The sequence below is a fragment of the Balaenoptera acutorostrata genome, chromosome 4 (assembly GCF_949987535.1).
Source record: "Balaenoptera acutorostrata chromosome 4, mBalAcu1.1, whole genome shotgun sequence".
NCBI classification, from domain to species: Eukaryota; Metazoa; Chordata; class Mammalia; order Artiodactyla; family Balaenopteridae; genus Balaenoptera; species Balaenoptera acutorostrata.
In genome coordinates this window covers 92,349,105-92,376,112 of record NC_080067.1, presented here as the reverse complement: position 1 = coordinate 92,376,112, position 27,008 = coordinate 92,349,105, and the positions used below count along the sequence as shown (strand labels likewise).

The 27,008-nt window shown below is 36.1% G+C and overlaps 2 protein-coding genes across 2 annotated transcripts in view; one reads left to right on the top strand and one right to left on the bottom strand.

Annotated features, from left to right (window-relative positions):
• The window catches only part of SLC9C1 (solute carrier family 9 member C1), a 97,041-nt gene that overhangs the window by 59,287 nt on the left and 10,746 nt on the right, over positions 1–27,008 (bottom strand). The window contains 6 exon segments of the mRNA XM_057544936.1: positions 2,236–2,410; positions 4,035–4,178; positions 8,799–8,898; positions 14,729–14,890; positions 20,120–20,248; positions 22,933–23,098. Coding sequence (XP_057400919.1) covers positions 2,236–2,410; positions 4,035–4,178; positions 8,799–8,898; positions 14,729–14,890; positions 20,120–20,248; positions 22,933–23,098 — 876 coding nt within the window.
• On the top strand, positions 13,443–14,352 carry LOC130708118 (28S ribosomal protein S17, mitochondrial). The gene has a single exon (XM_057545585.1). The coding sequence runs from the start codon at positions 13,805–13,807 to the stop codon at positions 14,195–14,197; it is 393 nt and encodes a 130-aa protein (XP_057401568.1). The 5' UTR covers positions 13,443–13,804; the 3' UTR covers positions 14,198–14,352.

The following is a 27,008-nucleotide window of genomic DNA, read 5'->3' as shown; positions in this document are numbered from 1 at the left end:
TGTTTTCATTATTTTAGTTCCTTTGCTTTTATTTCTTGAATGATTGTATGTGGAATTGTATCTTTATTTTCATTTCCTTGTATCAATTGCTAGTATATAGAAATACTTGATTTTTTATACTTATCTTGTATCCTGAGACCATGCTGAACTCACTTATTAGTTCTAGGAGGGCTTTTTTTCTCTTCTTTTTGAAGACCCTTGGGATTTTTTATATAGATAATCATATTATCTGCAAATAAGGATAATTTATTTCTCCCTTTTCAATATTCATGTGGGGTTTTTTCCTTTATTTTATTTTATTTTTTTATCTTATGGAGCAAGCTAGAACTTCCATCATGATGTTTAACAAAAAGAGTAAGAGTAGACATTCTTGGATTGTTCCCAATTATAGGGTGAAAATGTCTTTCACTATTAGTTATAATGTTACCTGTAAATTTTTTTGTAGCTGTTCTTTATCAACATTAGGAAATTCCCTTCTATTTCTATTTTTTGAGAGATTTTGTCATAGATAGATATTGATTTTTGTTAAGTGCTTTTTCTATATCAGTTGATACAATTCTATAAATGTCAATTAGATCCTGTTGGTTGATGGTGTTGCTTAGTTCTTCTATATCCTTGCTGATTTTTTATCTAGTTGTTCTACACTTTGTTGAACAAATTATAGAAAGGAGTGTCAAAGTCTCCAAATATAGTTTGTCTATTTTTCCTCTTAGTTCTCAGTTTTCGCTTCACATATTTTTATGCACTTGTTTGGAACATATTCCGTTCAGTCATTGAACTTGTGAGTAGTAGAGACAGGATTAAGTTAAAATTTTAAGCTTTCATTGTAGTGCTTCTTTGTGAGTATTAATAAATTAGCTGTAGGATTCAGCTAAATTAAATTAAGTAAGGAGTGCTACTTTCTTCTCAACTAGTTAACTACTACTGAGACATCTCTCAAATGATTTTATTTACCAAAGTTTTATTTGAAAGCAAGTCTACATGGCAACATCATCATCATCATAGCTCAGATTTATTGTACATTTACTATATGCTAAACAATGTGCTAAGCATTTTAGGTATATTTTCAATTTATCATAATAACCCTTTGAGACAGTGGAGATAGTGAGATAGCCAGATAGACCTGGCTCATACAAGTTTGTGAGAGCTGATCATTAAATTTTCAGGAAGTTTATGAGCAGATTGATGTTCCTGTTGGTGCCAGTGATTACACAACAGAAACTGGCAAACACTACAACTTAGGGTCTCCCCCTCTCTGAGAAAGTTACTTGTTATATATTTATTAACAAACCATTGGTATTATTACTAAATCTGTTTTGGAGTGAGGAAACTGACACTTTGGGTGAGGTGGTGGGAATTAAATAACTTGTGGGTGGTCACACAGTAAATAGCAACCAACTAAAAATTTCGAAACCCATATCCATGTGCAATGTTCACCATTATACTGGTCAGGATGTATGATGATGACACTGATTTTTATTCAGGCAGGTGGAGATAGGTTAAAAAGAAGGAGGAGGTCATGTAATATTAGATAAGGTTTAGAAAGCAGTGCTTGAATATTTATTTTTTTAATGTTTGGATTATACATAATAATGGCCTTTGCACTGTTCCCTTTACTCTTGGAATTTATGTAAAAAAAAAAAAGCCACGATAGAAGTATTAGATGTGCTGTGATGTCTGCATAGAAAATTTCTTAAAGAGCTCCTTGAAATTATCTTATTTTGAGATGAGGTAGAGGGAGAGTCATACCCATTATATTTTGTTAGGCAGAGTTTGGGGGTTTTATCTTAGAGATAACTTCCATTGATAAACAAAATGTTTTGGTTCCTAGCATTACTAAATGTGGCCTCATAAAGTTACAGAAGGCAATAGAGCCAATTATAAGTAGGTAACTGCTTTTCTTGAGTAAGTTTTAGAAGTAAATAAAAATAGAAACATTTATTAAGTGCAAACTCTGTATCAGGTAATATTTTAAATGATTTATAAGTTTTAATTCCCTTAACTTGTACAATAAACCTATCTTTTAGGAGTGTGATGAAGGGATTTAGGAATCCCTAAGCTAGAATGGAGAAGAAGAAAGTTGCCAGTTGTTTTTCCCCTCCCCAGTTTTACCATCATAGCTAAATCACTCCCACATTCCAAGTGGGGTTGAGCAATCTCACTACAAAAGCATATTTTAGTACACAGAAACAGTTTTCATAAAATATTCAAATAAAAAAACACATCTTTCTTTACTTCAGATTTCTCCCTCTCAGATCCAAGAGAATATTCAGAATAGGCAAGCAGAAGAGCCATGTTTATATTAGGAGTCCCTTTCATTTCACTCCAGACCATAATGAATGCCCAGCGCCAGCTGAAACCATGACCAAGTCGAGACAAAAGAGGGCTCAATAATAGAAAGACCAGAAGTCTAAAAGACAAAACAGATTTTAAAAAGTTACTTTTGTCATAGAAATTTCTTTCCATCCCATTCTATGCTATTCCAATCTATTCCCTGTGCAACTGCCAACTCTCAGACAAATGAACCATCTTTCACACTCTGTTGGCATGGCACCAAAGGAAGGCAGAAGGGCATTCCATACCAAGAGAATGGTATTATTATTTTTCTTTCTTTCTCTTAGGTAAGTAGTAGAGTAATTCCACATCACCTTTGAGTGGTGCTTCTCCAGGTGGAAAAGAAAGTGTTAGAGATATTTTGTAGATATACGCTATTCTAGATCTCAAAAACAAATAAAAGCAAATCTAATAAATACGAGAGAAAATAATGTCCTCTCTTTCTTTTTCTTTGCAGATTTTAATCTTACTGAATCTTCCCAGTATCAGTTAATTCATTTCTATTTCTTCTTTTAGTCACAGATCATTCTTATTACACTAACTGTATCTGATAATTTGGGACTAATTTCCATTTACTTGGCACTGGCTGACTTGATGTTGAGTCCCAACTAATTTTCCTAGATGGAAGTAGAATGTTAACAATTTGGGTGATGGAGATTAAAGAATTGTTATGGTGGTTTTCCTCCTCTATGTCATCTCTTTTTCAGTTACATAAGCAGACTGCTTTCTGCCTTTTAACACTGGAAAGGGGGCTACAAAAATTATTTAGGCAAAAAAAGACATTTACAAGGAGGACTTCCATATGATTTTTATTTTTATTTATTTATTTATTAGACATGTGATCATTTAATTTATTTTTAATTTTTTTTTAATCAAAGCTAGAAAAATGTTACCTAAAAGTAACATAACATAACATTGCATAACAAACATAACATGGCAGAATGCCAGAATCGTCAGAACACCGAACAGAGCAGATATCAAATAATAGTGAATAATAATTTAGGAGGAAAGAAAGCTTATCTTTCTTTTTTTAAAATTTTTATTGGAGTAGAGTTGATTTACAATGCTGTATTAGTTTCAGGTGTATAGCAAAGTGAATCAGTTATACATATACATACATCCACTCTTTTTTAGATTATTTTCCCATATAAGCCATTACAGAGTATTGAGTAGAGTTCCTTGTGCTACACAGTAGGTCCTTATTAGTTATCTATTTTATTCATAGTAGCATGTATATATCAATCCCAGTCTCCCAATTTGTCCCTCCCTGATTTTTAAAAAGCTATTTCCAACTATACTTTATTAATAGTAAGTTATTTGTTATATAATATTAAGTGAACAAAGCAAGATAACATTTTTATTTATGATAGGTGCTTAACTTCATGAAACCTCATAGAATAAAAAACAATAAAAAACACTGGAGGAAATATACGAAATGTTAGTAGTGGTTGCCTCTCGGTAGTAAGATTATGAGAAATTTTTTTCTTTTTTCTAATTTTCAAAAATTTTACAACATGCTTGCATTGCTTTGAAATGTAGTTAAAACTTGAATAAAACACTGAGTGCTAATTTGCTGATGATTCCTTGGAAAGTTTGAGTGAATTTTTCATTCTAAGGAATGAAACATTTCTGTCATTTAAAGAATGTCTTCAGGCTTAGTCAATGTCTTATAAATAGAAAAATTCAAATGACTTTCTTACCTGAAAACAATAAGTGTTAAGCAGATATTTAATGAATAATATATATCAGAAAATGATATATATAAATATGTATGTGCAGGAATTAGAAGTCCAATGAAAGTGAACACCATAAGAAAAGCAACAAATGATAGGCAATTCCAGAATCTGCATTTTTAGAAAAAAATTTAAATATAGTTAATTAATCTAACATATTCAATGCAAGACTTATCTATGTAAGGCATTGTGCTAGGCATTATAAAGAAAATAAAGATGAATAAGGCATTCACCAACACTCAAGGGGCTTATAATTTAACTGCAGAGAAAGGAGCACTAAGGCAAGTAAACAAATAATTCTAAAGCAACTTTAACCAGCTTACACTGAATGTAAATTAGTGTCTTTCTATTTGGGTTGACTCTGAAAGACATGTTAGGTTGTAGCTATGCTATTTGACAGAACTCATTCAGGCACTATGGTTCAAGTAGCTGGAAAATACTGATTGTGAAGTCCTTGTATCATTAGGAAGATCTAAAATTGTTTATTTTAAAAGGAAATACTGAACCACTAGCCTGATTTACATAGTGATAGAATTAAGCCTTTGCCCAAAATCTAGCTAGCACTCAGGATATGTGAATGAATCTTTTATTCACATGAATGCCCTTTGTAGGTTCTCCTTTTGTGATTTCTGAGTCTGCACTTATTCAAGTACTCCAGAGCCCAGGAAAACTCTGCATCATTCCCAAAGCTCACGTTCTCATCAGCTGCAGGCAAAGCAGTTTGAAAAAGTACACTCAGACACAATTATTTGTCATTTTTGGGTGTTGGGACCATAGCTATTTAAAACTTCTTGTTATCTTTCTGTATATTTCATGTCTTTAATGTTGACATTATATGTATAGCAAAATAAATGGAAAAGATTAAAAGGGCACATGAATACCATTTTATGAGAGGAAAAAGAGCTTGGTTTTACCCATATGCTGCCAGACTCTGTCCCTGAAACACAAATACCTCGGCATTACCAGAGAAAATTTCAATATGAAACACTGTGGGAAAATGCCTCCAAATATCAAAAATCTCAGTCTTGTTGAGATTAGCACAAAATGTAATCAAATCAATTAAGCGACATATATTAAAGAGTTATCAAGACTCTTTCATATATGGTAGAAATTAACGGGAGAAATCTTATGAGGAGGAAACCAGATTCTGTAAGGAATCAATGCCCACCAAATTCAGAGTGGATATGAGCTGAATAACCAAGCTCCAAATCCATCTAATAGACGTGCCCATGTACGTGTGTGTGTGCATGTGTGCAATCAGTCAGGCACACAGAAAAAAAGCTTCTGAATTTTTTTTTTTTAAATTTTATTTATTTATTTATTTATTTATGGCTGTGTTGGGTCTTCGTTTCTGTGCTAGGGCTTTCTCTAGTTGCGGCAAGTGGGGGCCACTCTTCATCGCGGTGCGCGGGCCTTCTCACTATCGCGGCCTCTCCCGTTGCGGCGCACAGGCTCCAGACGCGCAGGCTCAGTAATTGTGGCTCACGGGCCTAGTCGCTCTGCGGCATATGGGATCCTCCCAGACCAGGGCTCAAACCCGCGTCCCTGCACCGGCAGGCAGACTCCCAACCACTGCGCCACCAGGGAAGCCCTGAATTTTTTTTAAAAGTCTGTTTCCGGGCTTCCCTGGTGGCGCAGTGGTTGAGAATCTGCCTGCTAATGCAGGGGACACGGGTTCGAGCCCTGGTCTGGGAAGACCCCACATGCCGCGGAGCAACTGGGCCCGTGAGCCACAATTACTGAGCCTGCGCGTCTGGAGCCTGTGCTCCGCAACAAGAGAGGCCGCGATAGTGAGAGGCCCGCGCACCGCGATGAAGAGGGGCCCCCGCTTGCCACAACTAGAGAATGCCCTCGCACAGAAACGAAGACCCAACACAGCCATAAATAAATAAATAAACAAATACTTAAAAAAAAAAAAAGTCTGTTTCCTTTATTTGGTGATCATGAGTTATCCTAACAAATCTAGACCTTTTACGGCAGCAAAGGGTCACAACCCTGTCTGTATATAAGTATCATCTGGGAAGAGTTTTTTAAAATCAGACATCCCATGCTCTCACCCTCATAGATTTTGATACTACAGATTTAGGCATCTGTGCATTTTTATGTCTCAATGTTGCACAGCTCTTAGCCTAGAGGAGTGATAAGACCTTATGGCCTGGACATTTTAGGGACATCAATTTGCCAAGAATAAAAGATTATACAGGTTGGCACTTCCCTGGTGGCACAGTGGTTAAGAATCCACCTGCCAATGCAGAGGACATGGGTTCAATCCCTGGTCCGGGAAGATCCCACATGCTGCGGAGCAACTAAGCCCGAGCGCCACAACTGAGCCTGCGCTCTAGAGTCTGTGAGCCACAACTACTGAACCCATGTGCCACAACTACTGAAGCCCACGTGCCTAGAACCTGTGCTCAGCAACAAGAGAAGCCACTGCAATGAGAAGCCCTTGCATCGCAACGAAGAGTATCTCCTACTCGCTGCAACTAGAGAAAGCCCGCACACGGCAACAAAGACCCAATGCAACCAAAAATAAATAAAATTAAAATAAAATTAAAAAAATAAAAATAAACCAAGTAGTACTATATGACAAAAAAAATTATATGGGTTGACAAGGAAGTACCTCTTATTTGGGGAATTTCTTTCTAACAAGGTGATGTATGAATAGAAGAATGAAATAGAAGCATGAACTTGGCAGCTACTTACGCCAATATGTAAAGGAAGCACATTTCAAGAGCAGAAGCACAAGGACACAAGCCCAAACAGGAAGCCTGTTTGGTATATTTGAGGAAAAACAAGTGTGGCTAGAGCAGGGTGGGTGAGGGTGAGAGTGGTAGAAATGAATCACAGAAGTAACAGGGGGACAAACATATCATTTGTTTGCCATTAAAACAACTTTGACTTGTAGCCAAATGAGAAGTTATTAGATGGTTTTAAACAAAAGAAATGATCTGGGTAAGGAGGAAGTGAGGTGGGTGAGGGTCAGAAAACATCATAGATTCAATGCGTTATATTCTCAATGTGACAACAGAATTGTTAGAATTGGAGTCCTAGGGGGTTAAGCTGAAAAGATGGGAGATGGTGAGCCTCCTCTCAGAGAGTAGCACGGACCTGCTGTAGACTCTTGTAGGATTTACTAGGATTTACCATTATTATCTTAGATTTCTACTGTTTTGGAGAGTAGGAGCTGGTACATATTATATTTTAGATAGTAAGATTCTTGAAATTGAGATTATGAAGTTATTATTTGTATGAGCATAAAGTGGGTGGCTGAAGCAGAGTGATAGATGTGCTCACAGGAGGAGAGGAAGTCTTGGAATTGAAAGGTGAGGGAATAGTAGGACCAACTGTGTGAATATTGATTGATGCCACTAAGGATGGTGATAGCATGATGTTGGAGAGAGTCGCAGTGAGACAGGGGCCAAGATCTTCACAAAATGGAGAGTGTGACTCAGAGTTCTAGAGATAACTAAAACCAAGAGGGTGGCCGATGGTATAATCTGATGGCATGAGCTTCAAAATTGGGCTCCTCTGGGGAAGAATAAGAAAAATAATATAGAAATGACTGAGGTACAGAAAAATCACCCACCTCAACCCTAGGCTTATAGCATCAGGGATGCAGGTGAGAAAGACACTATAACCTTTAAGGAACATGAGGGAAATAATGTCTTCAGGGGAGATCCAGCTTTCAGTTACAGCAAGAATGAAGGGAGCCTTCAGAATCACTTCCCATAGATACAAATACATGCATAACATTTTAAATTCTTCCTACAAGGGTGGCCCAATTAATGCTGCCTAGCTGCTCGTACAACTGGCTTCCATTGTAATTGACATGAAATTTTAGTGGCATGCTCTCAAATCCTATAAAATCCTATATTTTTCAGCTTCTGACTTCTGAACTCATTTCATCTTCCATAATGTTCTCCCAAACGCCAAAAAATCATTGATTATGTTCAGGGCCTCTGTTAACACATATTAATATGTTGCCATTGTGTGATTTAGGCCAAGTTCCCATCCCATGTATTGGAACATTACAGAAAGTATCCTTCTTCAAGACTGACACAGATTCCACTGACCCCCTCAGCTGGGTGCCCTTGAGCAAGGCACAATTTGTACACTTCTATTTTCTTTTTTAACACTGCCAATTGTATTTAAATGCCCCAGCTTAATCTTTTAATTGGCTTTGCATGGCCTCTCTTCACTCTCTTTAAAATATTGGTCTTCCATTCTAGTGGCAGTGCCAAACTGATCCATATTGGAGCCTGAGGCAAAAGGAACTGTTAGGAATATTGATCTTTCTTTTAAAATTTTGTATTTTCACCATGGATTTTTTGTATTAATTTCAATTTTAAAATATTGCATTAAAATATTTACTTTGATTACTGAGTGTTTTGGCACCCTCTTAAATTTTGTGCCTGAGATGAAGGCCTGTTGCCTTACCTTAATCCTAGCCCCTGTCTAGGGGATTAGACTGAACATTACTGAGTATATGGTCAGAGACTTAAGGGAATTAGTGGTGAAATAGAGTCAACATGAACTCAAAGTGAGGTTACAAGTTTTGCTTAAAGATAGAGGTTTAGAGGACACAGGCAATAGAGTTTTTAGAATGGGTTTTTAATTAGCTAGTTTTCAAGTCAGTTTCTTATTTTGACCATGTAGACGTAGATATATTTACTATTACAATATTATAACCTCTAATGTACGAAACAAAGTGAAAATATGCTAACCACTCACTCAAGAAGAAGTGCTTCAACTCCTGGTTTAAAACTTGTAGAATTTAAAAAAAGTCCCATAATGACGATGGTAAATATTCCAGACATTCCAACTAGCTTACCTATTTTTTTAAAGAAACAAATATAAAGTATTAATTTAACATCAACAGTGGCACAAATTTTGCCAGAGATGAAAACATCAGTTATCTGATAGTAGTGACTTCATATAGAGAGGCTATCCCACTTGGTTTCAACTGGATAATATCACAAATTATTATCACCACCCATTGTCCTTCTTCCTCCTCAGATTCATACCCAACTGTGCAGAAAAGTCTGTAATGAACATCCTTGCACTGCTTTGGCTTCTGATCATTGGCAACAATGTGGAGCTCACAAATCTCTTCGTGTGCCCTAGTGAGGCTAGAGCACCCTCCACAGGTCTAATTTTTTCAGAGGGGCTCTGGATGAATTAAATGGAAGTGAGCTGATGAGCTCTCTATGGACTAGCCCACTTCACATACTTTTTCTTGGAAGACAGTAGGAGATAGAAATGGTTTGATCTTGTGACAAGACTAAGGGAGTGGAGCCAATAGAAACCCAATATGGCTCTACTTCCCCAGTTTAATTTTGGTTTGGTGAATTTACTGTCAGGGACTGAAAAGTGTTCAAAACTGTGGAATATTCTTAAACATTCTCTTAGCTTTCATGAGCTAGAGGGAAAAACAATTTTGAAAGTAGCTTATGAAAGTGATATCACTGTGAAAAATTCAAATAATATGGTACAGTATAGAGATTATATTTTTTAGAAAAAGGGAATACCCATAATTCCACTCCCAGGACTTCAGGTATAGTTTTAAAGAAAATTTTGATTGAAATTTCTATTGAGGAGAGGACTATATTTGCCTAGAAAAAAATCATAAGATAAGCTACTTGAAAGTACAGAATGAGACCCAGAAGGCAACTCCAAGCATTAAAGGCTGCTTGCTGAATTTCTATACTGGAGACAAGTGGTAAAAATTAAGCGGGAAACATCGAAAAGTGAGGCGATAGGGGTAACTGTTAGATCTCATAGAGTTGTGAACTACACAACGTAATTTTCCCTGTGAGCGCCCCTTGTCCCCATCTTCACTAGAGTTTACTAAGAAGAAGAAATTGCTATATATTTATGAGGAGGCAGCAGAGATTATGAGGAAGAAAACGCCAGACATTTTCAGAAATTATGAGGAGATATCTTTGGGTTTTCATAGACTATAGAATTGGAAGCTTAAGATAATTGGATCAAGATCTTAGAGAGGAGTGGAGTACCCTGTGAACACTCACAGAGGCTTGCTTCCAACATACATATACACAGTCACACATTAAGAAAAACTACAGAGGGATTATACAGCAATACAGTTCTGTAATGGGCTTATTTTTTTTTTCTCTTAATGTTTAGCAGACATTGTTCTAGTTAACAAGCACAAATTAAAATTTTGTTTTAATATTGAAGAATATTGTGGATATGCCACTTTGATCATTATTGCCATGTTTATCAAATTGTCATACATGGATCCGTTTTGTGCCCCTTCTGTTTTTTTGGTTTACTTTGTATTCCTCTGTTAACAGCAGTTGTATTTTAATTACTATAGGCTTATTAAATGTTTAATACCTACCTAATAGTAAAATTCTTCACTTTAAAAAAATTATCATGCATAGTCTCACAGTTTATATTTCCAGATGAATTTTTAAAATTATTTTGTAAAATTTCACCTCTCTCCAAAATTCTATCATTATTTGATTCAGATTGTGATAATCTTAATTTGATGAAATGAACATCATTATCACACTATTTAGTCTTCCTTTCTAGAGATGGAAAATTACAAGTTTTATAATCTTCATTTTAGTTCTGGCTAGGAATGATACCTAAGCCAGAAATGAACACTTTACTTAGTGATTTTTGAATCGTGAAAGAAGAGGAAACTGTGGATGTACGTGCTTTGAGGAGATCAAATCCTGGACTACTCCTTATAACTTGTTAAGTAATGGTAAAATTTGGAAAATATTTATGATGACTACCTTGAAGATATTAATATAAACAATAAGCCTACCCTGAGAAAACCATAATTCAAAAAGAGTCATGTACCAAAATGTTCATTGCAGCTCTATTTACAATAGCCAGGACATGGAAGCAACCTAAGTGTCCATCATCAGATGAATGGATAAAGAAGATGTGGCCCATATATACAATGGAATATTACTCAGCCATAAAAAGAAACGAAATTGAGTTATTTGTAGTGAGGTGGATGGAGTTAGAGTCTGACATACAGAGTGAAGGAAGTCAGAAAGAGAAAAACAAATACAGTATGCTAACACATATATATGGAATCTAAGGAAAAACAAAACAAAACAAAACTAAAAGAGGTCATGAAGAACCTAGTGGCAAGACAGGAATAAAGACACAGACCTACTAGAGAATGGACCTGAGGATATGGGGAGGGGGAAGGGTAAGCTGTGACAAAGTGAGAGAGTGGCATGGACATGTATACACTACCAAACGTAAAATAAATAGCTAGTGGGAAGCAACCGCATAGCACAGGGAGATCAGCTCTGTGCTTTGTGACCACCTAGAGGGGTGGGATAGGGAGGGTGGGAGGGAGGGAGATGCAAGAGGGAAGAGATATGGGAACATATATATATGTATAACTGATTTACTTTGTTATAAAGCAGAAACTAACACACCATTGTAAAGCAATTATACTCCAATAAAGATGTTAAAAACAAACAAACAAACAAATAATAAGCCAGGTCAGGGTAAAAGTTCTTTTACATTAGATTTATATTTACTCATTACCTATTTTCATGAAATTCTGTCCTAGGATTTTTTTTTTTGCTAAAATGTTTATTGAGACATCTTGACTCTAAAAATTTAAAATAATTTTCTTGGAGATGGGGTAGGGGATTATGAGATACAAATTATCATGTGTAAAATAAATACACAACAAGGAAGTGCAAGGAAATATAGCCATTATTTTGTAATAACTTCAAAGGGAGTATAATCTATAAAAATACCGAGTCACTATGTTATATGCCTGAAACAAACATAAAATTGTAAATCAACGATAATTCAATTTTTAAAATTAAATAAATAGATAAAATTATTTCCTTGAGCGTAACTCTTAATCTTGAGGATAGCCTCAAGATTACTTAATGATGTTAAAGGAAATTATATTTGCTGGAATATAAATTTTGTAGGGTTAGGAATACACCATTAAAGTAGTATGTAACGAATGTACTTGTACTGACTCATCATTCTCTGTCTATTAATTCATTAATGATTCTGCAACCTCACTAGATTATAATTGGTTTAAATCCAGATTAGTTAGGAAACCTCAAATCCCTGTTCTGCCTTTCCTTCCTCAGACATGAAAGTAATGAATCCTGTTACTCTAGCATTTCTAAAAAGAAGCTTTTCTTTGTGTCTATTTAAATTTTATACTTCTCAGAAAACTTGTGTAGCTTTCTGTTTAAGTCCAAACTTCTTGTTAAGTTTATTCCTTGATATTTTATAACTTTTTGCTAATGTAAAGAGAATCAATTTTCATTATATTTTATAACTAGTTACTGCTGTTTTATAAGAATGCTATTCGATTTATTAATTTTTGTATATTTACCTTATATCAAACTATTAAAAAACCTTGTCTTAGTTTATTAATTAATTCTCTTGGGTGTTTCTATATAATCTAAAATGTTGTGACTAATGTAACCATTTTCTCTTTTAAAATATGTATAAACATCTTTCTTTTTTTCTTATTATATTAGCTAGAGCTTCCAGAACTTTTTTTTTTAACCTCTTTATTGGAGCATAATTGCTTTACAATGTTGTGTTAGTTTCTGCTTTATAACAAAGTGAATCAGCTACACATATACTTATATCCCCATATCTCCTCCCTCTTGCGTCTCCCTCCCACCCTCCCTATCGCACCCCTCTAGGTGGTCACAAAGCACTGAGCTGATCTCCCTGTGCTATGCGGCTGCTTCCCACTAGCTATCTATTTTACATTTGGTAGTATATATAAGTCTATGCACTCTCTCACTTCGTCCCAGCTTCCCCTTCCCCTTCCCCGTGTCCTCAAGTCCATTCTCTACGTCTGTGTTTAATCACGGATATGAGGCTAGGCAACACTCTTATTCCTAAATGTAATGGAAAGACATAGTGTAATTTGGGAAGTAGGTATTATCACACATGCCAACTCCAAATCATTTGTGGAGCTGTCTAAAGGGCTGGGTTGAAAGTGATTCTGAGGCTCTGTCAGGGAACAGTGATATGGCTAATTATCATTGCTTGCCATACTTCTGTGAGAAGGGAGTTGTGGTAAATGGATTAGTAAAGTTGATAGAGTTTCTAATGTTTAGCCTTCCTTGATCTGTAACTTCTATTTTTATTTCCTTTCTGATTGAAGAATTACCAAGAAAAGTTTTTTTTTAAATTTCAGGCAGTTAGGATGTTTATTTTTAAAGACCCTCCTTCTGTAGTTAGCATTTAATTGCATTGTAGTTGAACAATGTTTGAAATTTTATTGTAATGTTCTTCTAGTCTAGTTTATTTCTGTTAATGTCTGTAGGTATATGTAAAGGATAAGCATTCTGTTTTGGAAGATAAAACTCTTTATAGAGAAGTGGGGTGGATTCCGGAGACCGAAGCGCAGCGTCGTGGGAGCCCTCCAGGCGAGTCGAGTCGAGTCACCCGGCCTCGGGGTTTTAGGGGCGAAGGGATCAATCACCCCCAACCTTCCTCAGGCTGGGCGGCATGGACTCACTAATAATTGATCTCGAAAGCAATGACAAGTCAAGGTCTCCGGTGGAGAGGACACCACGGCCGCGCCGGGTCGGCCTTGTGTGCCCCAAGTAGCCAGGCTGTGAGCGTCTGGGGAGAGGCAGCCCGGCGGGATGGAAAGCAATAGGGACGCCAGTAAAGGACAGCGTTTATTCGCGCTGTTGGGCACCTTATAGGTTAAATCTTCAAAGCACTCCTGTGACCAAAGCCACATAATGTCAGTAGTTCGTTCATCTGTCCATGCCAAATGGGTCGTGGGGAAGGTGATTGGGACAGCAATGCAAAAAACTGCTAAAGTGAGAGTGACCAGACTTGTTCTGGATCCCTATTTATTAAAGTATTTTAATAAGCGAAAAACCTACTTTGCCCACGATGCTCTCCAGCAGTGCACCGTTGGAGATATTGTGCTTCTCAAAGCTCTACCTGTCGCGAAAACAAAGCACGTGAAGCATGAACTGGCTGAGATAATTTTCAAAGTTGGACAAGTCATAGATCCAGTGACCGGAAAACGCTGTGCAGGAACCACCTACCTGGAGAGTCCAGTCAGTCTGGAAACCACCCACCTAAGCAAAAACCTGGAAGAACTCGATCTCTCTTCAACACAGTGAAGGAGGATTGGAAAACGGAGCCAAAAGGGAAGGATTTCTAAGTTTGCTTTATGGAAAAATTTTTATAAGTTTCCTCACAAACCGTCCAGTTTCTTTTCTGGTATTTATGAACTAGCTAAAAGTAAATGAAGTAAAGGCCTTGTTATAATTTAAAAAAAAAAAAAAAAAAAACTCTTTATATATCTTGTGAGCCAAGTATTTGAGTTTTTATTTAAATCTTTTTATAGCCATAGTCATTTTTTTGTCCAGTTGGTTATGAAATTATCTAGGAAAGGCATGTTAAAGTATCTCATTGTAATTATGAGTTTGTCAAATTTCTCTTGTCTTTTATAATTGTCTTTATATATCTTGGTACATTGTTTCCCATTGTATACGTATTAATATTTTTAATCTCCTTTGATACATTATTTTCAAAAATATTCCTTCTAGATCAGTTGAATGGGTTTTTTTTTTTTTGGCCTAAATATTTCCCACATCTTTATTTTCAATTTTTCTACATCATTTAATTTTAGGCATAGCCCTCTTACTTACAAATATAAAAGATGAGGTACAGAATTGAAATGCTGAGACTTATATGATTCACATCATCTCCAAAAACAGTAGACATCCACAATTGTACCAGTTTTGAAGTTAGAATTCCAAACAAGAGACTTGCTATACAATATGACCAAATTTTATCCATGATGCTATAGGCTGCAAGAAAGGGGAGTAAACAGAAAATAATTAATAGAACTTACTTGCTCTTAATTTTAAGTGATAACTTGGGTCAAATTTTCTTTTTGTTATTATCTTTAAAAAATAGCTCATAGTCTTTGGGGTAGATGTAGGGTATTTTCTTATTCCTAAATTGAAAGCATTTCTTTTCAAATGTTAAAAGTCAGATGCAAATTTGTAAAATTTGATCAGTTTAGTGTAAGAGCTTTTTTCAGTCCCCATTAGGGAATATATATTTATTCAGTGCCAAAAATTGTAATACATTTTGGAAAAACAGTAGTTACCAAGAAGTAGAAAGTCTCTAAACCCATGGAACTTATTTTCCAGGTCTAACATAATACACACAAAGAAATACAAAAAACGGAATGCCTCTGAGTCCCAGCTGAGTGAATTTCCTGTATTGTCTTGGCCTGCCAAACTGAACCAATTGGTTCCTTATTATTGGGCATTTCATTGTTTCCAGTTTTTTTCCCTGATAAGCCATGTTGCAGTGTATATTTCTGTACATAATTATTTTGTAATTCTCTGATTACTTCCTTAGGCCCCAGAAGTGGAATTACTGCTCTAAAGGATAGTTGATCCTTTATCGATATTATTATATCTTGCCAAATTGCTTTCTACAGTCATGATGCCCTTCCCAGGAAAACAGGAAACCTAAGCCCTTGATAGCCTTGATTGCTGGAATCAGGCATTTTCAGTGGGTGAGGAAGTCCTTCCCACCTTTACAGGTTGAGGAACAGAGGAGCAAAGTTTGAATTATAGATGAGAATGGGTCTTGGGGTCAGGAAAGCCTGAAGGGTCAACTTCAACAGAATATGTGAAGAGCAAGAACAAAATCGAAACAAAGAATGGCCAACAGAAAACAGCAACAGCAACCACATCAAAAAACAAGGCTAAATTTGGGGAAGTAAATCCTAGAACTATGCTTTGAGATAGTAAAATGAAGGAGAAAGAATCCATTTATGAATCCTTAATCATGTCCGCTGGTGGAGAGGACACTGTTAAGAGTACTGAGGCTATTTAGATTCCTTCTCTACCTAGTCTCATTCCTATGGCTGAAAGGGAGCCACGGTTTCTAGATATGCCAAGCAGAAAGATTTAACATCCGTAGGGATAGTGTGAACTTGGGAGGAGAATTTCATGAATGACCCTCTAAGTCACATCCATTCTAGGTATGGAGCTGACCATGATGATAATTTTGGGAATCCAGCACCTCCTGTAAATGAAACATAGGCTGGAGGCCGACTCTGGTTTCAGAAGGATGCAGGGAACTGGAGTTAAAAGACCCAGTTTAAAAGTTGCTTTCCCCTTTAAGAAAGAAAAATAGCTCTTAATGAGTACAATATGTGCTGAATGGATTTATTAGGTCAGGAAAAGTCTCAAAGCAAATCCATTATTTCTTACAATGTTCTTAAACTTCTAATATACAAATTGGAAAAGGTAAGAACCTCTGAGGGCAATAACTTCTTGGTTTTCCCTATTATGAAATATGTGTTCACTTCAAAGATAGAGCAATACTGTTTAAATAATTACATGTTATAAAATAATGATTACTACGAAAATTACTGTTTCACAGTTGTGTTAACTGATAAAAATGAAATACCAGTAAATCTTATCAAGAACCTTTCTTAAGGGAAATTCTCCTATTAAAAATTCAGAGAGGGGCTTCCCTGGTGGCGCAGTGGTTGAGAGTCTGCCTGCCAATGCAGGGGACACGGGTTCGAGCCCTGGTCTGGGAGGATCCCACATGCCGCGGAGCAACTGGGCCCGTGAGCCACAACTACTGAGCGTGCACGTCTGGAGCCTGTGCTCCGCAATGGGAGAAGCCACGATAGTGAGAGGCCCACGCACCGTGATGAAGAGTGGCCCCCACTTGCCACAACTAGAGAAAGCCCTTGCACAGAAACGAAGACCCAATACAGCCAAAAATAAAATAAATAAATAAATAAATTAAAATACTTATTAAAAAAAAAAACAAAAAAATTCAGAGAAAGTCCTGATGCCAAAGAAAATAAGTTCACTCTTCTCTTCTTCCTACAGCAGACATTTGTAATAAAATGTTGTTACTATTATCATTTTAACAGTGATTATTTAAAAGTTTTTACTCCTCTGAAATCTAATCAAAAACAAAATTCTATTCCATTAATTATAGTCAAAATTTTGAGGCAAGCTCCATGAAAGCAAGGACTATTATGTTCCTGGCTGAATAGGAGCCTAGAATAGGAGCTATCACATAGTACATATCAACAAGTAACTGTTGGATTAATGAATGAATTAACTTCTACATCAGTACTTTTCTTTTTTCCTTTTTTTTTGCTTCTCAGTGAATATCAAGAAAGTTCGTTTGATTAGATTGTAGATGTCGCCTCTGATCAAGTTCCCTGAAATTCTGTGATCAGTATTTACTATCTTAAATGGGACCTGGTAGAATACTAGATCAGGTATAGGGGCTGGGCTTGGATCCTTCTGACCAGCATGTATGACTACATTTTACATTCTTCAGTTTCCCCCAAGGGTGGCTCTTGAGTTTTTAAGATGCTTCTGAATATAAACATTTCTTTTTTGTTCACTTTATTCATCTTCAGGAAGGCCTTATCTGCAGCAAGTTTTATGGTAAAAACTCTCTAAGTGCTGTATGGTGTCACCTCATTTTGTAATCTGGATTTTGGAAAAGGTTGTAGGTAGGTAGTTGGTTTGGTTTTCTTATACACCACAGATGGCATGTATGAAGCATTTAAAGAGGATGTACCTTCCTGTGCTAAACTGGGGTTCCAGTTGATGTTCCAAGCTGCCATGGCCTGGGTAAAATAATTGGATACAGAACAATGCTGAAAGCAAGTGCTTCTTATGCCCAAGTAGGGTAATTGTCCACCACCTGAACCAGCTCCCTAGAGGAAGACATGAGAGGGGTGATTCTTTTTGGAAAAGAATAGTCAGTAATCAAAACAGTATGGTATACAAGTACCATACCGTTTTGATTACTGTAGCTTTGTAGTATAGTCTGAGGTCAGGGAGCCTGATTCCTCCAGCTCTGTTTTTCTTTCTCAAGTTTGCTTTCGAGGTCTTTTGTGTTTCCATACAAATTAAAAAATTTTTTGTTCTAGTTCTGTGAAAAATGCCATTGGTAATTTGATAGGAATTGCCTTGACTCTGTAGATTGCCTTGGGTAGTATAGTCATTTTGACAATATTGATTCTTCCAATCCAAGAACATGTATATCTTTCCATCTATTTGTGTCATCTTTGATTTCTTTCATCAGCGTCTTACAGTTTTCAGAGCACAGGTATTTTGTCACCTTAGGTAGGTTTATTCCTAGGTATTTTTTCTTTTTTGATGTGGTGGTAAATGGGATTGTTTTCTTAATTTTCCTTTTTGATCTTTCATTGTTAGTGTATAGAAATTCAACAGATTTCTGTGTATTAGTTTTGTATGCTGCAACTTTACCAAATTCATTGATGAGCTCTAGTAGTTTTATGGTAGTGTCTTTAGAATTTTCTGTGTATAGTATTATGTCATCTGCAAACAGTGACAGTTTTACTTCTTCTTTTCCAATTTGGATCCCTTTTAATTCTTTTTTTTTTCCCCCACTCTGATTTCTGTGGCTAGGTCTTCCAAAATCATGATGAATAAAAGTGGGGAGAGCAGACATCCTTGTCTTGTTCCTGATCACAGAGGAAATGCTTTCAGTTTTTCACTATTGAATGTGATGTTAGTTGTGTGTTTGTCATATATGGCCTTTATTATGTTGAGGTAGGTTCCCTATACACCCACTTTCTGGAAAGATTTTATCATAAATGGATGTTGAATTTTATCAAAAGCTTTTTCTACATCTATTGAGATGATCATATGGTTTTTATTCTTCAATTTGTTAATGTGGTGTATCACATGGATTGATTTGCAGATACTGAAAAATCCTTGCATCCCTGGAATAAATCTCACTTGATCATGGTGTATGATCCTTTTACTGTATTGCTGGATTTGGATTGTTAGTGTTTTGTGGAGGATTTTTGCGTCTACGTTCATCAGTGATATTGGCCTGTAATTTTCTTTTTTTTTTGGTATCTTTGTCTGGTTTGGGTATGAGAGTGATAATGACCTCATAGAATGAGTTTGGAAGTGTTCTTTCCTCTGCAATTTTTTGGAATAGTTTCAGATGAATAAGTATTAATTCTTCTCTAAATGTTTGGTAGAATTCACCTGTGAAGCCATCTGGTCCTGGTCTTTTGTTTGTTGGGAGTTTTTGAAATCACAGTTTCAATTTCAGTGCTTGTAATTAGTCTGTTCATATTTTCTATTTCTTCCTGATTCGGTCTTGGGAGATTGTACCTTTCTAAAAAATTGTCCATTTCTTCTAGGTTGCCCATTTTAGTGGCATATAGTTGCCTATAGTAGCCTCCTATGGTCCTTTGTATTTCTGTGGTGTTGGTTGTAACTTCTCCTTTTTCATTTCTAATTTTATTGAGACTACACTCTGAGAACCACTGAAAGCATGGGGAAGGGACATATAAGATGCTCATGGGAGTGCTGGTAACTGTGTTTCTGGTCCTGAGTGATAATTACTCATCTGTATACTTTATAAATACTTTATAATCACTCATTATAGTGTGCATATATCATTTATTTCATACACACACATGCACACATACACATATGATAAAGGAAATAAAATACTTATTGTTCAGGGCTATCTGAATGTGGTAAATGAGCTTCCAGGCATATTACAGTCTCTTTGCTTACAAGCACTGTGCTCAGGCCCTGTAGATGGCTGTATATAACTCACATTTCCTCACTGAGCTGACAGCTTTCTGTATTGCCTGCAGGGAGATAGTCCCAGGGCGAAGGGAAGGGAAGCCACCTCCTCTCGCCACTGGTGGATGCACTACCTGGCTTATCTTTTGAGTTCATCTTCAACGCATAAAAAACAACATCTCTCATTCTTGTTATCAAGCATTCTGGTTCAGCCTAGGCCTGTGGAATGTTGCTTCTATATGCATCCTCGTGAAAAGTCCCAACTCAGCCTCACAACAAAACTACAACAGATATTAAATAAGGGATGTGTGGTAGTGCTTTGTAAAGAGTAAATCATTATACTAATACGATTATGTTTGTATAAGCATAACTTATGGTAAGGTGTTACCAAATCCATGTCAGCTTTCAGAAAATACAGGTTTCTAATTTTAAGAAATTAAGAAAAAAATAAGTCCTTACCTAAGGAATAGTTTATCTTTTTTTGCAAGCCAAAGTTAATATCCATAATACTAGTAAACACTATTAAAGACACTATAGAGGTCATCAGACTTTCTCCATTAATTAAATTGACAAGGCCTCTAGAAAGACCTGCAGAAGGAAAAAAATTTTTTTAAGGTGGGAAAAACTTCATCAACGTTGAAGAATAAAATTTTATCAGCAATTAGAAGGATATTCTAATATGTGATATGTATTTATATCACATACTTTCCCTACATACTTAAGTATACTTTAGTCATGTTTGTAAACTCCCTTCAAGGAAATTTCATTATGTATCAACTACAAGTTAAGTCTAGATCACCATGATTAGTTACCAAATTAATTGTGGTTGATTATAGTTTATGTAAGTAAGATAATCAACTAGAGCTCTCATTCCTTGTTTCAAAGCACAGATGAAAACATGAAATTTATTATTTTTAATTCTGAGACTTGGCTTATATAAATACATACATCATGCATTTAAGACAAGAAAAAAATGATGGTGGAGGAATAAAGTATATTTATAAACCAAGGCTTTATACCACGATATAAATACTAACCAAAGTATTAAGGCAATTGTCCTGATAATCACACTATAATTAGAAATTGTCTGACTTTCCCATACATCACTTTCAATGGTTTTAGAAATCAAGCTCCATTAATGGAGAGCACCCTGATATAATCTACTTTCAACCTAATTCTCCTCTATTTATGATGATATTCTAAGTTTAGATATCCATCAATTATCATTTTTTCTTTGCTATTCAATGTGCTTGTAGGGGCAAAACTATAACTTTGAGCATCTTTAATGATTTTCAAAATGTCCATAGAAAGGAAATATTATTAAGGAAATGGTAAAAGCCCTCCTTGTGAACCAACCACTCTACAGTTGTGATCACAATCTAATACAGTAAGTATGCTGTTGGAAGAGAAGAAAAGCCAAGGCAGTCTGTTCCTGTGGAAGTTCAATTGCCTTGATGGTCTAATTCTTCACCTCTCCCTGCATCCAGGCCCTCTGCTGTAAGACGTTGCAGTTTCTCTCACCAAAGAGATCTGTTTTTTAAATTAAAAAAAATTATTATTATTATTTTTTTTAATGAGACTTGATGCAAGCAGAGGCTTGAGGAAGATTTCTGCTTCCTCTCTCTTGGATCCCTGCCACCACCATGGCAGCATTCCCTGGCTACCCTTCTGGAGGAATGTGAGAAATACATGGAAGAAAGGTGGATCTTCCTAGTTGAGGCCATCCTAGATCACTTAGTCCCCAGATGACCCTCCAGCTGACTGAGGATTCATTAGTGAGCCTAGCCACGATCAGTGGAGCCCAGCCCATGCCATCAGAACTGCCAGACTCATGAGAAATAAAATATAATTGTAGTTTGAAGCCACTATGTTTTGGTGTTGTTTTTTTAGTCAAAGACAAGGACAAAGACAAACCCTAACTGACACTGTTGTAGAACTATTCCATTTTAGAAAATGGGGCTATAACAAAATGTGAGTATTTGGAAATAAATAACAGACAAGGAACATAAGAGAAGTCAGTGGACCCTAAAAAGCCCAAGACAATGTGAATGTATTCATGTACTCCAAACATTGGCCTGGGCAGATTTTATTTTTGAGAATAAAGTAAAAAATATATAAAAGTCTTGCTTTGAAAGCTCAGACAAAAATGTTGCCAAGAGAAAGATACTTTATTTTTAAAAAAAATTTTTAAAAGATGCAAATTGAGGAGAAAAATAAAATTCCAAAAGTAAAGGCAAGATGGTCAAAGTTTATGAGAACAACCTTGTAACTTAACCCAAAGAAATTATTTAAATTCAACAATGGTAAGCCAGGAAGTCAGTGAAATAAGTAACTAGATTCCAGTTAAGAGGAGTATGGAATTCTCTCAGGTAGCATAGAACTCTTCCAAATCTTTTGAGTAGGAAAGGGCCTGACATTGACAGAGTCTCATAGAAGCAGGGTTGCAGGATAGACAAATCTCCTTGTCTTAAAGATCTGGCTTTTCTTTATTCACATAGGTACACTTGAAGTTTCTGCACTACTCTGTTTCTACTTGCCTCAGAGAGCTCTTTCCTTTTCAAGCGGCCATAAAAAGTGTGTGTGTGCATGTGCATGTATGTGCCATATTAAAATTCTACTTTAATTCTACTTTAAAGCAAATGTTTTTGTTCTCACTAAAAAATAGCTGAGGGAATACAAATTAGGTTATTTTTTCTTTTGAATAAGGCTCTTGGATTTTTTTCTGGGTTGCACTGACTTGGTATTTTATACTTTTAAATATAGATTTCTTTCCCCTAAAATAGTACACACTGTATCATTATTGATTTTATTGTTTTTGACTTTTTAGGCTTTTGGTCTTAATGGTGACAAACACTCCAAAGACTTTGTTTTTCTCTTTTTTTTTTTTACAAGTAGCATTATCTTAACGACAGTGTTTTCAACAGAAAAGAGGTTTTGGGCAATAGAAATGTCACCGCAATGTACATGCAATATGGCGATTCCCCCAGAACTACTCTTTTGGCTCAGGGTAGAAGCATGTATAAAGTCAAGAATTAAAAATAATCCCCTGCCTTATTCCACAACTGAATGTCAGACTTAAAATACTAAGTAAGCCCATCACTGGCATGTCCTTCTGTTCTAAGCATCACCACCTGAATCTCTACGTTCAATCCCCAATGTCCGAGCACCCCACTTCACACAGTGAAAAACTATAGTGAACAAAAGATCTTAAAACTAGACAGTTTAAGCATGGAATATATTTTAAATATAGGAAAAGAGAAAAATATACTTACCCAGGTCTTTTATAGCAGATGAAGTCAGCATAGGATCTGAACTCACAAGGATAGCTGAAAATAATAACCATGTGGTGGTTTTCAAAGTTAATTTATTCACAGATGCCAAATACCAAAGAATTAAGGTATAATTAATCAAAAAGCCAGGAATTGTAATTAAAAGTATCTGCAAAGAAATTTTATAGATAGAAAAATCAGATGGCGTTTGTATTCCATTTTTAAATGCAGATAATCAGGATACTGGAGATGTAGAATCACATTCAATCCATTAAAGGGAAATTTTAAATTATCTTATTTAACAACTATGTGATTGCAACTCTGGAAATAAAGAACAAATATTGCAATGAGATTCTTAGGACCTAAGAAATACCAGTTACAGGAAATACCATATTATAGTTAAAAATGAACTTTTATACAATCTACTACATATAAAATAGATAAACAACAAGGTCCTACTATAAAGCACAGGGAACTATATTCAATATCCTGTAATAAACCATAATGGAAGAAAAATGAACTTTTAATTTTCTTGATAAGGCCACTGAATATAGATGTATATGTGTGAAGGTATATACATACATACCATATATATATATACACATTTAACAATGCATAAAAACTGAGACATAGCCTATGAACATAGAAAAAAGAACACAAATTTAGAAAGAAGTTACAAAAGAGGGGAAAAAAGAGAAAACAAAATAATAGAAGGAATGTATAGAAAGGGCAGAGGACCAGAAAAAAGATGGGAAGGGACATTCTGTTATTCTAGGACTGGATCCTGGCCTTCTGCCTTCCCACCATTGCCTTCTACTTTCTTTTATTCTACCTGTGGTGGTTATCTAGCAAGATTTTATTACCAAATGCACTTGGGAAAATGTGGTGATTGTGCCTTAAAGTATCTATGAGAATTCACAACTACACCCTCATGTTCACTGTAGCATTATTTACAATAGCTAAAACATGGAAGCAAGCTAAATGTCCATCTATGGATGAATGGATAAGGAAACTGTGGTATCTATATAGAATATTATTCAGCCATAAGAAAAAGAAAGAAACCTTGCCATTTATGGGTGGATCTTGAGGGCATATACTAAGTGAAATAAGTCATACAGAGAAAGACAAATAACATATGATCTCACTTATATGTGGAATCTAAAAAAACAAAAAACTAAATTCATAGATATGGAGAACAGAGGCGGGCAGTGGGGTGGGGTGGGGGGTTGGAGGTGTGAAATGGGTAAAAGGGGTCAAAAGATACCAATTTCCAGTTATAAAACAAATAAAGCATAGAGATGCAATATACAGTATGGTGACTATAGTTAACAACAATAGTGTATTTCATATTAGAAATTTGCTAAGAGGGTAGGTCTTAAAAGTTCTTATCACAAGAAAAATGATTTGTAACTGTGTGGTGATGGATGTTAGCTAGACTTATTTTGGTGATCATTCTGAAATATATACAAATATCAAATCATTATGTTGCACACCTGAAACTAACATAATGTTTTATGTCAATTATATCTCAATTTAAAAATAAAATAAAAATGGATAACTAAGAATTTCATAATGATGTTGAAAAATGCTCTTACTGCCAATATAAAATTAAAAACAGCAATATCATACATCTTTAATTATATCCTTAGAATTTCAATAAGTAAAATTAAAGACATGCATCATTTTGGGACTTTCCATAGAGATTACTAATATATCCTCCAAAAAGTTTTACCAACAAACACAGCCACCAGCAGTGTACTAATCATTCCCATTTAAAACAATTCTCCAGAGAAGTAAAATCAAATAAAATCCCCAGGTTCCTGTCTCTGCTTTTACTACATCAAGAAAAATGAAAAAGCGCAAGTTCTTATCCCCTTATTTATTACACATTTATTCACTACCTACTATGCAATGAGGCATTGCAATAGGCACTGGAGAAAGACATACCTAATGCAGTTAATGAAAAAGAGAATTCAGAAGAGCTAAAATATTAAAAGCTATCTTCTTTCTGATTATTTTAGTCTTTTGTTTGTACAGGGACATTCTTGCAGAGTTAGGGTCCAGTTGGGGAATAACTGGACTCTGATTCAGGAGGCCTGGGTGCTAGTCCTGAGTGATTTTGGTTAAGTCACTTAATCAGACATTTCTAACCCAATCTTAAAATTGACAGAACAATGACAGAGTGCTTATATGGCATTACTGAGGCCTGACACTATTGAGAGGGGGTCTTTGGTGGATAAAGCTTGATAACAGCATCAGAATGGTGAAAGAAAATCAAGGTCCCCTAGGTAATTTACCTCTAGGGTGGCTGAATTCTCAGTTTAAGGTTTTGGTGGTAAAGGGAGTTATATTACTAACTCCTGTTCAAAGGAACAAATTAAAATGAGGCTTTGAGATAAGAGGATTGAGGGTCAGGATATCCAAATCCTTGTTCTTCCACCAAATAGCTGTTGATACCTCAGTAAATCACATGGTATATTGTTTGCAAAAATGGCTGCAGTAATTCTGCTCCCTGAATCCACATCATTGGGTAGCTATCTTCCATACTGACTGAACAAGAGCAAACGTGATATAACTAGAGACTTAAAAAGTGGGGGTTGGGGCTTCCCTGGTGGCGCAGTGGTTAAGAATCTGCCTGCCAATGCAGGGGACACGGGTTCGAGCCCTGGTCTGGGAAGATCCCACATGCCACGGAGCAACTAAGCCCGTGAGCCACAACTACTGAGCCTGTGCGTCTGGAGCCTGTGCTCCACAACAAGAGAGACCGCGACAGTAAGAGGCCCGTGCACCGCGATGAAGAGTGGCCCCCGCTCGCCGCAACTGGAGAAAGCCCTCACACAGAAACGAAGACCCAACACAGCCAAAAATAAATATAAATAAATTAATTAATTAAAAAAAAAGTGGGGAGAGGGAAGTGGGGAGGGGCAAATAGGGGTAGAGGATTAAAAGATACAATTAGGCATAAAATAAGCTACAATGATATATCATACAACACAGGGAATATAGCCAATATTTTATAATAACTATAAATGGAGTATAACTTTAAAAAGTTGTGAATCGGGCTTCCCTGGTGGCGCAGTGGTTGGGAATCTGCCTGCCAATGCAGAGGACACGGGTTTGAGCCCTGGTCTGGGAAGATCCCACATGCCGTGGAGCAACTGGGCCCGTGAGCCACAACTACTGAGCCTGCGCATCTGGAGCCTGTGCTCCCCAACAAGAGAGGCCGCGACAGTAAGAGGCCCGCGCACCGCGATGAAGAGTGGCCCCCGCTCGCTGCAACTAGAGAAAGCCCTCGCACAGAAATGAAGACCCAACACAGCCAAATAAATAAATTAAATAAATTAAAAAAAAAAAGTTGTGAATCACTATATTGTACACCAGTAACTTATAAAATGTTATATGTCAACTATACTTCAATAAAATTTTTTTCCTAAAAAGCACTAGTAAATTCAAGTTTGCCCTCTCCCGCTGATGTTTGAGACTCTGAAATCACCATGTGAAGAAGCCTGGAATAATTGCCTGGTTAATGAGATACATGTACAGTGACACTCATTGCCTATAGCCAATACTAACAGTACCAACCAAAAGACATATGAGCAGAGCCATCTAGTTCATCCTACCTCAGTTGACCCCCAAGTTGAACAGAGACTCAGGAGATGGCTTGACAGGGAACACTAGAACCAGCTCAAACTACTATTATATCTCTATTCTTTTCAATTTCATTTTTTTGTAATTTGTCTGAATTTCATTTGCCTGGACTCTGTTTCAAGTGTAAATTATTTTAATAGTTTTGATTCTAATGTATTTTAGGTAACAGCCTTATACTTACAAAACTGTATTGATTACTTTGAAAGAAATGCACATCCTGCTTATAATCTAGAGTATTTTTCCTCAAGGTCTTTCCTGGAGGGGTTCAAATATCACATGATTAGAAAATAATCATAATAGTTTGTGAATTAGGATTATTGCTGTTTCTGTGAGTAGTCTTCTCTGTGTTGTTCTTTTACATGTGGGGGTGGGAAATTTTAGTAGGTGGGTATTTGAAACACAACTTTTATCAGTAATTTCCTTTTACTGGA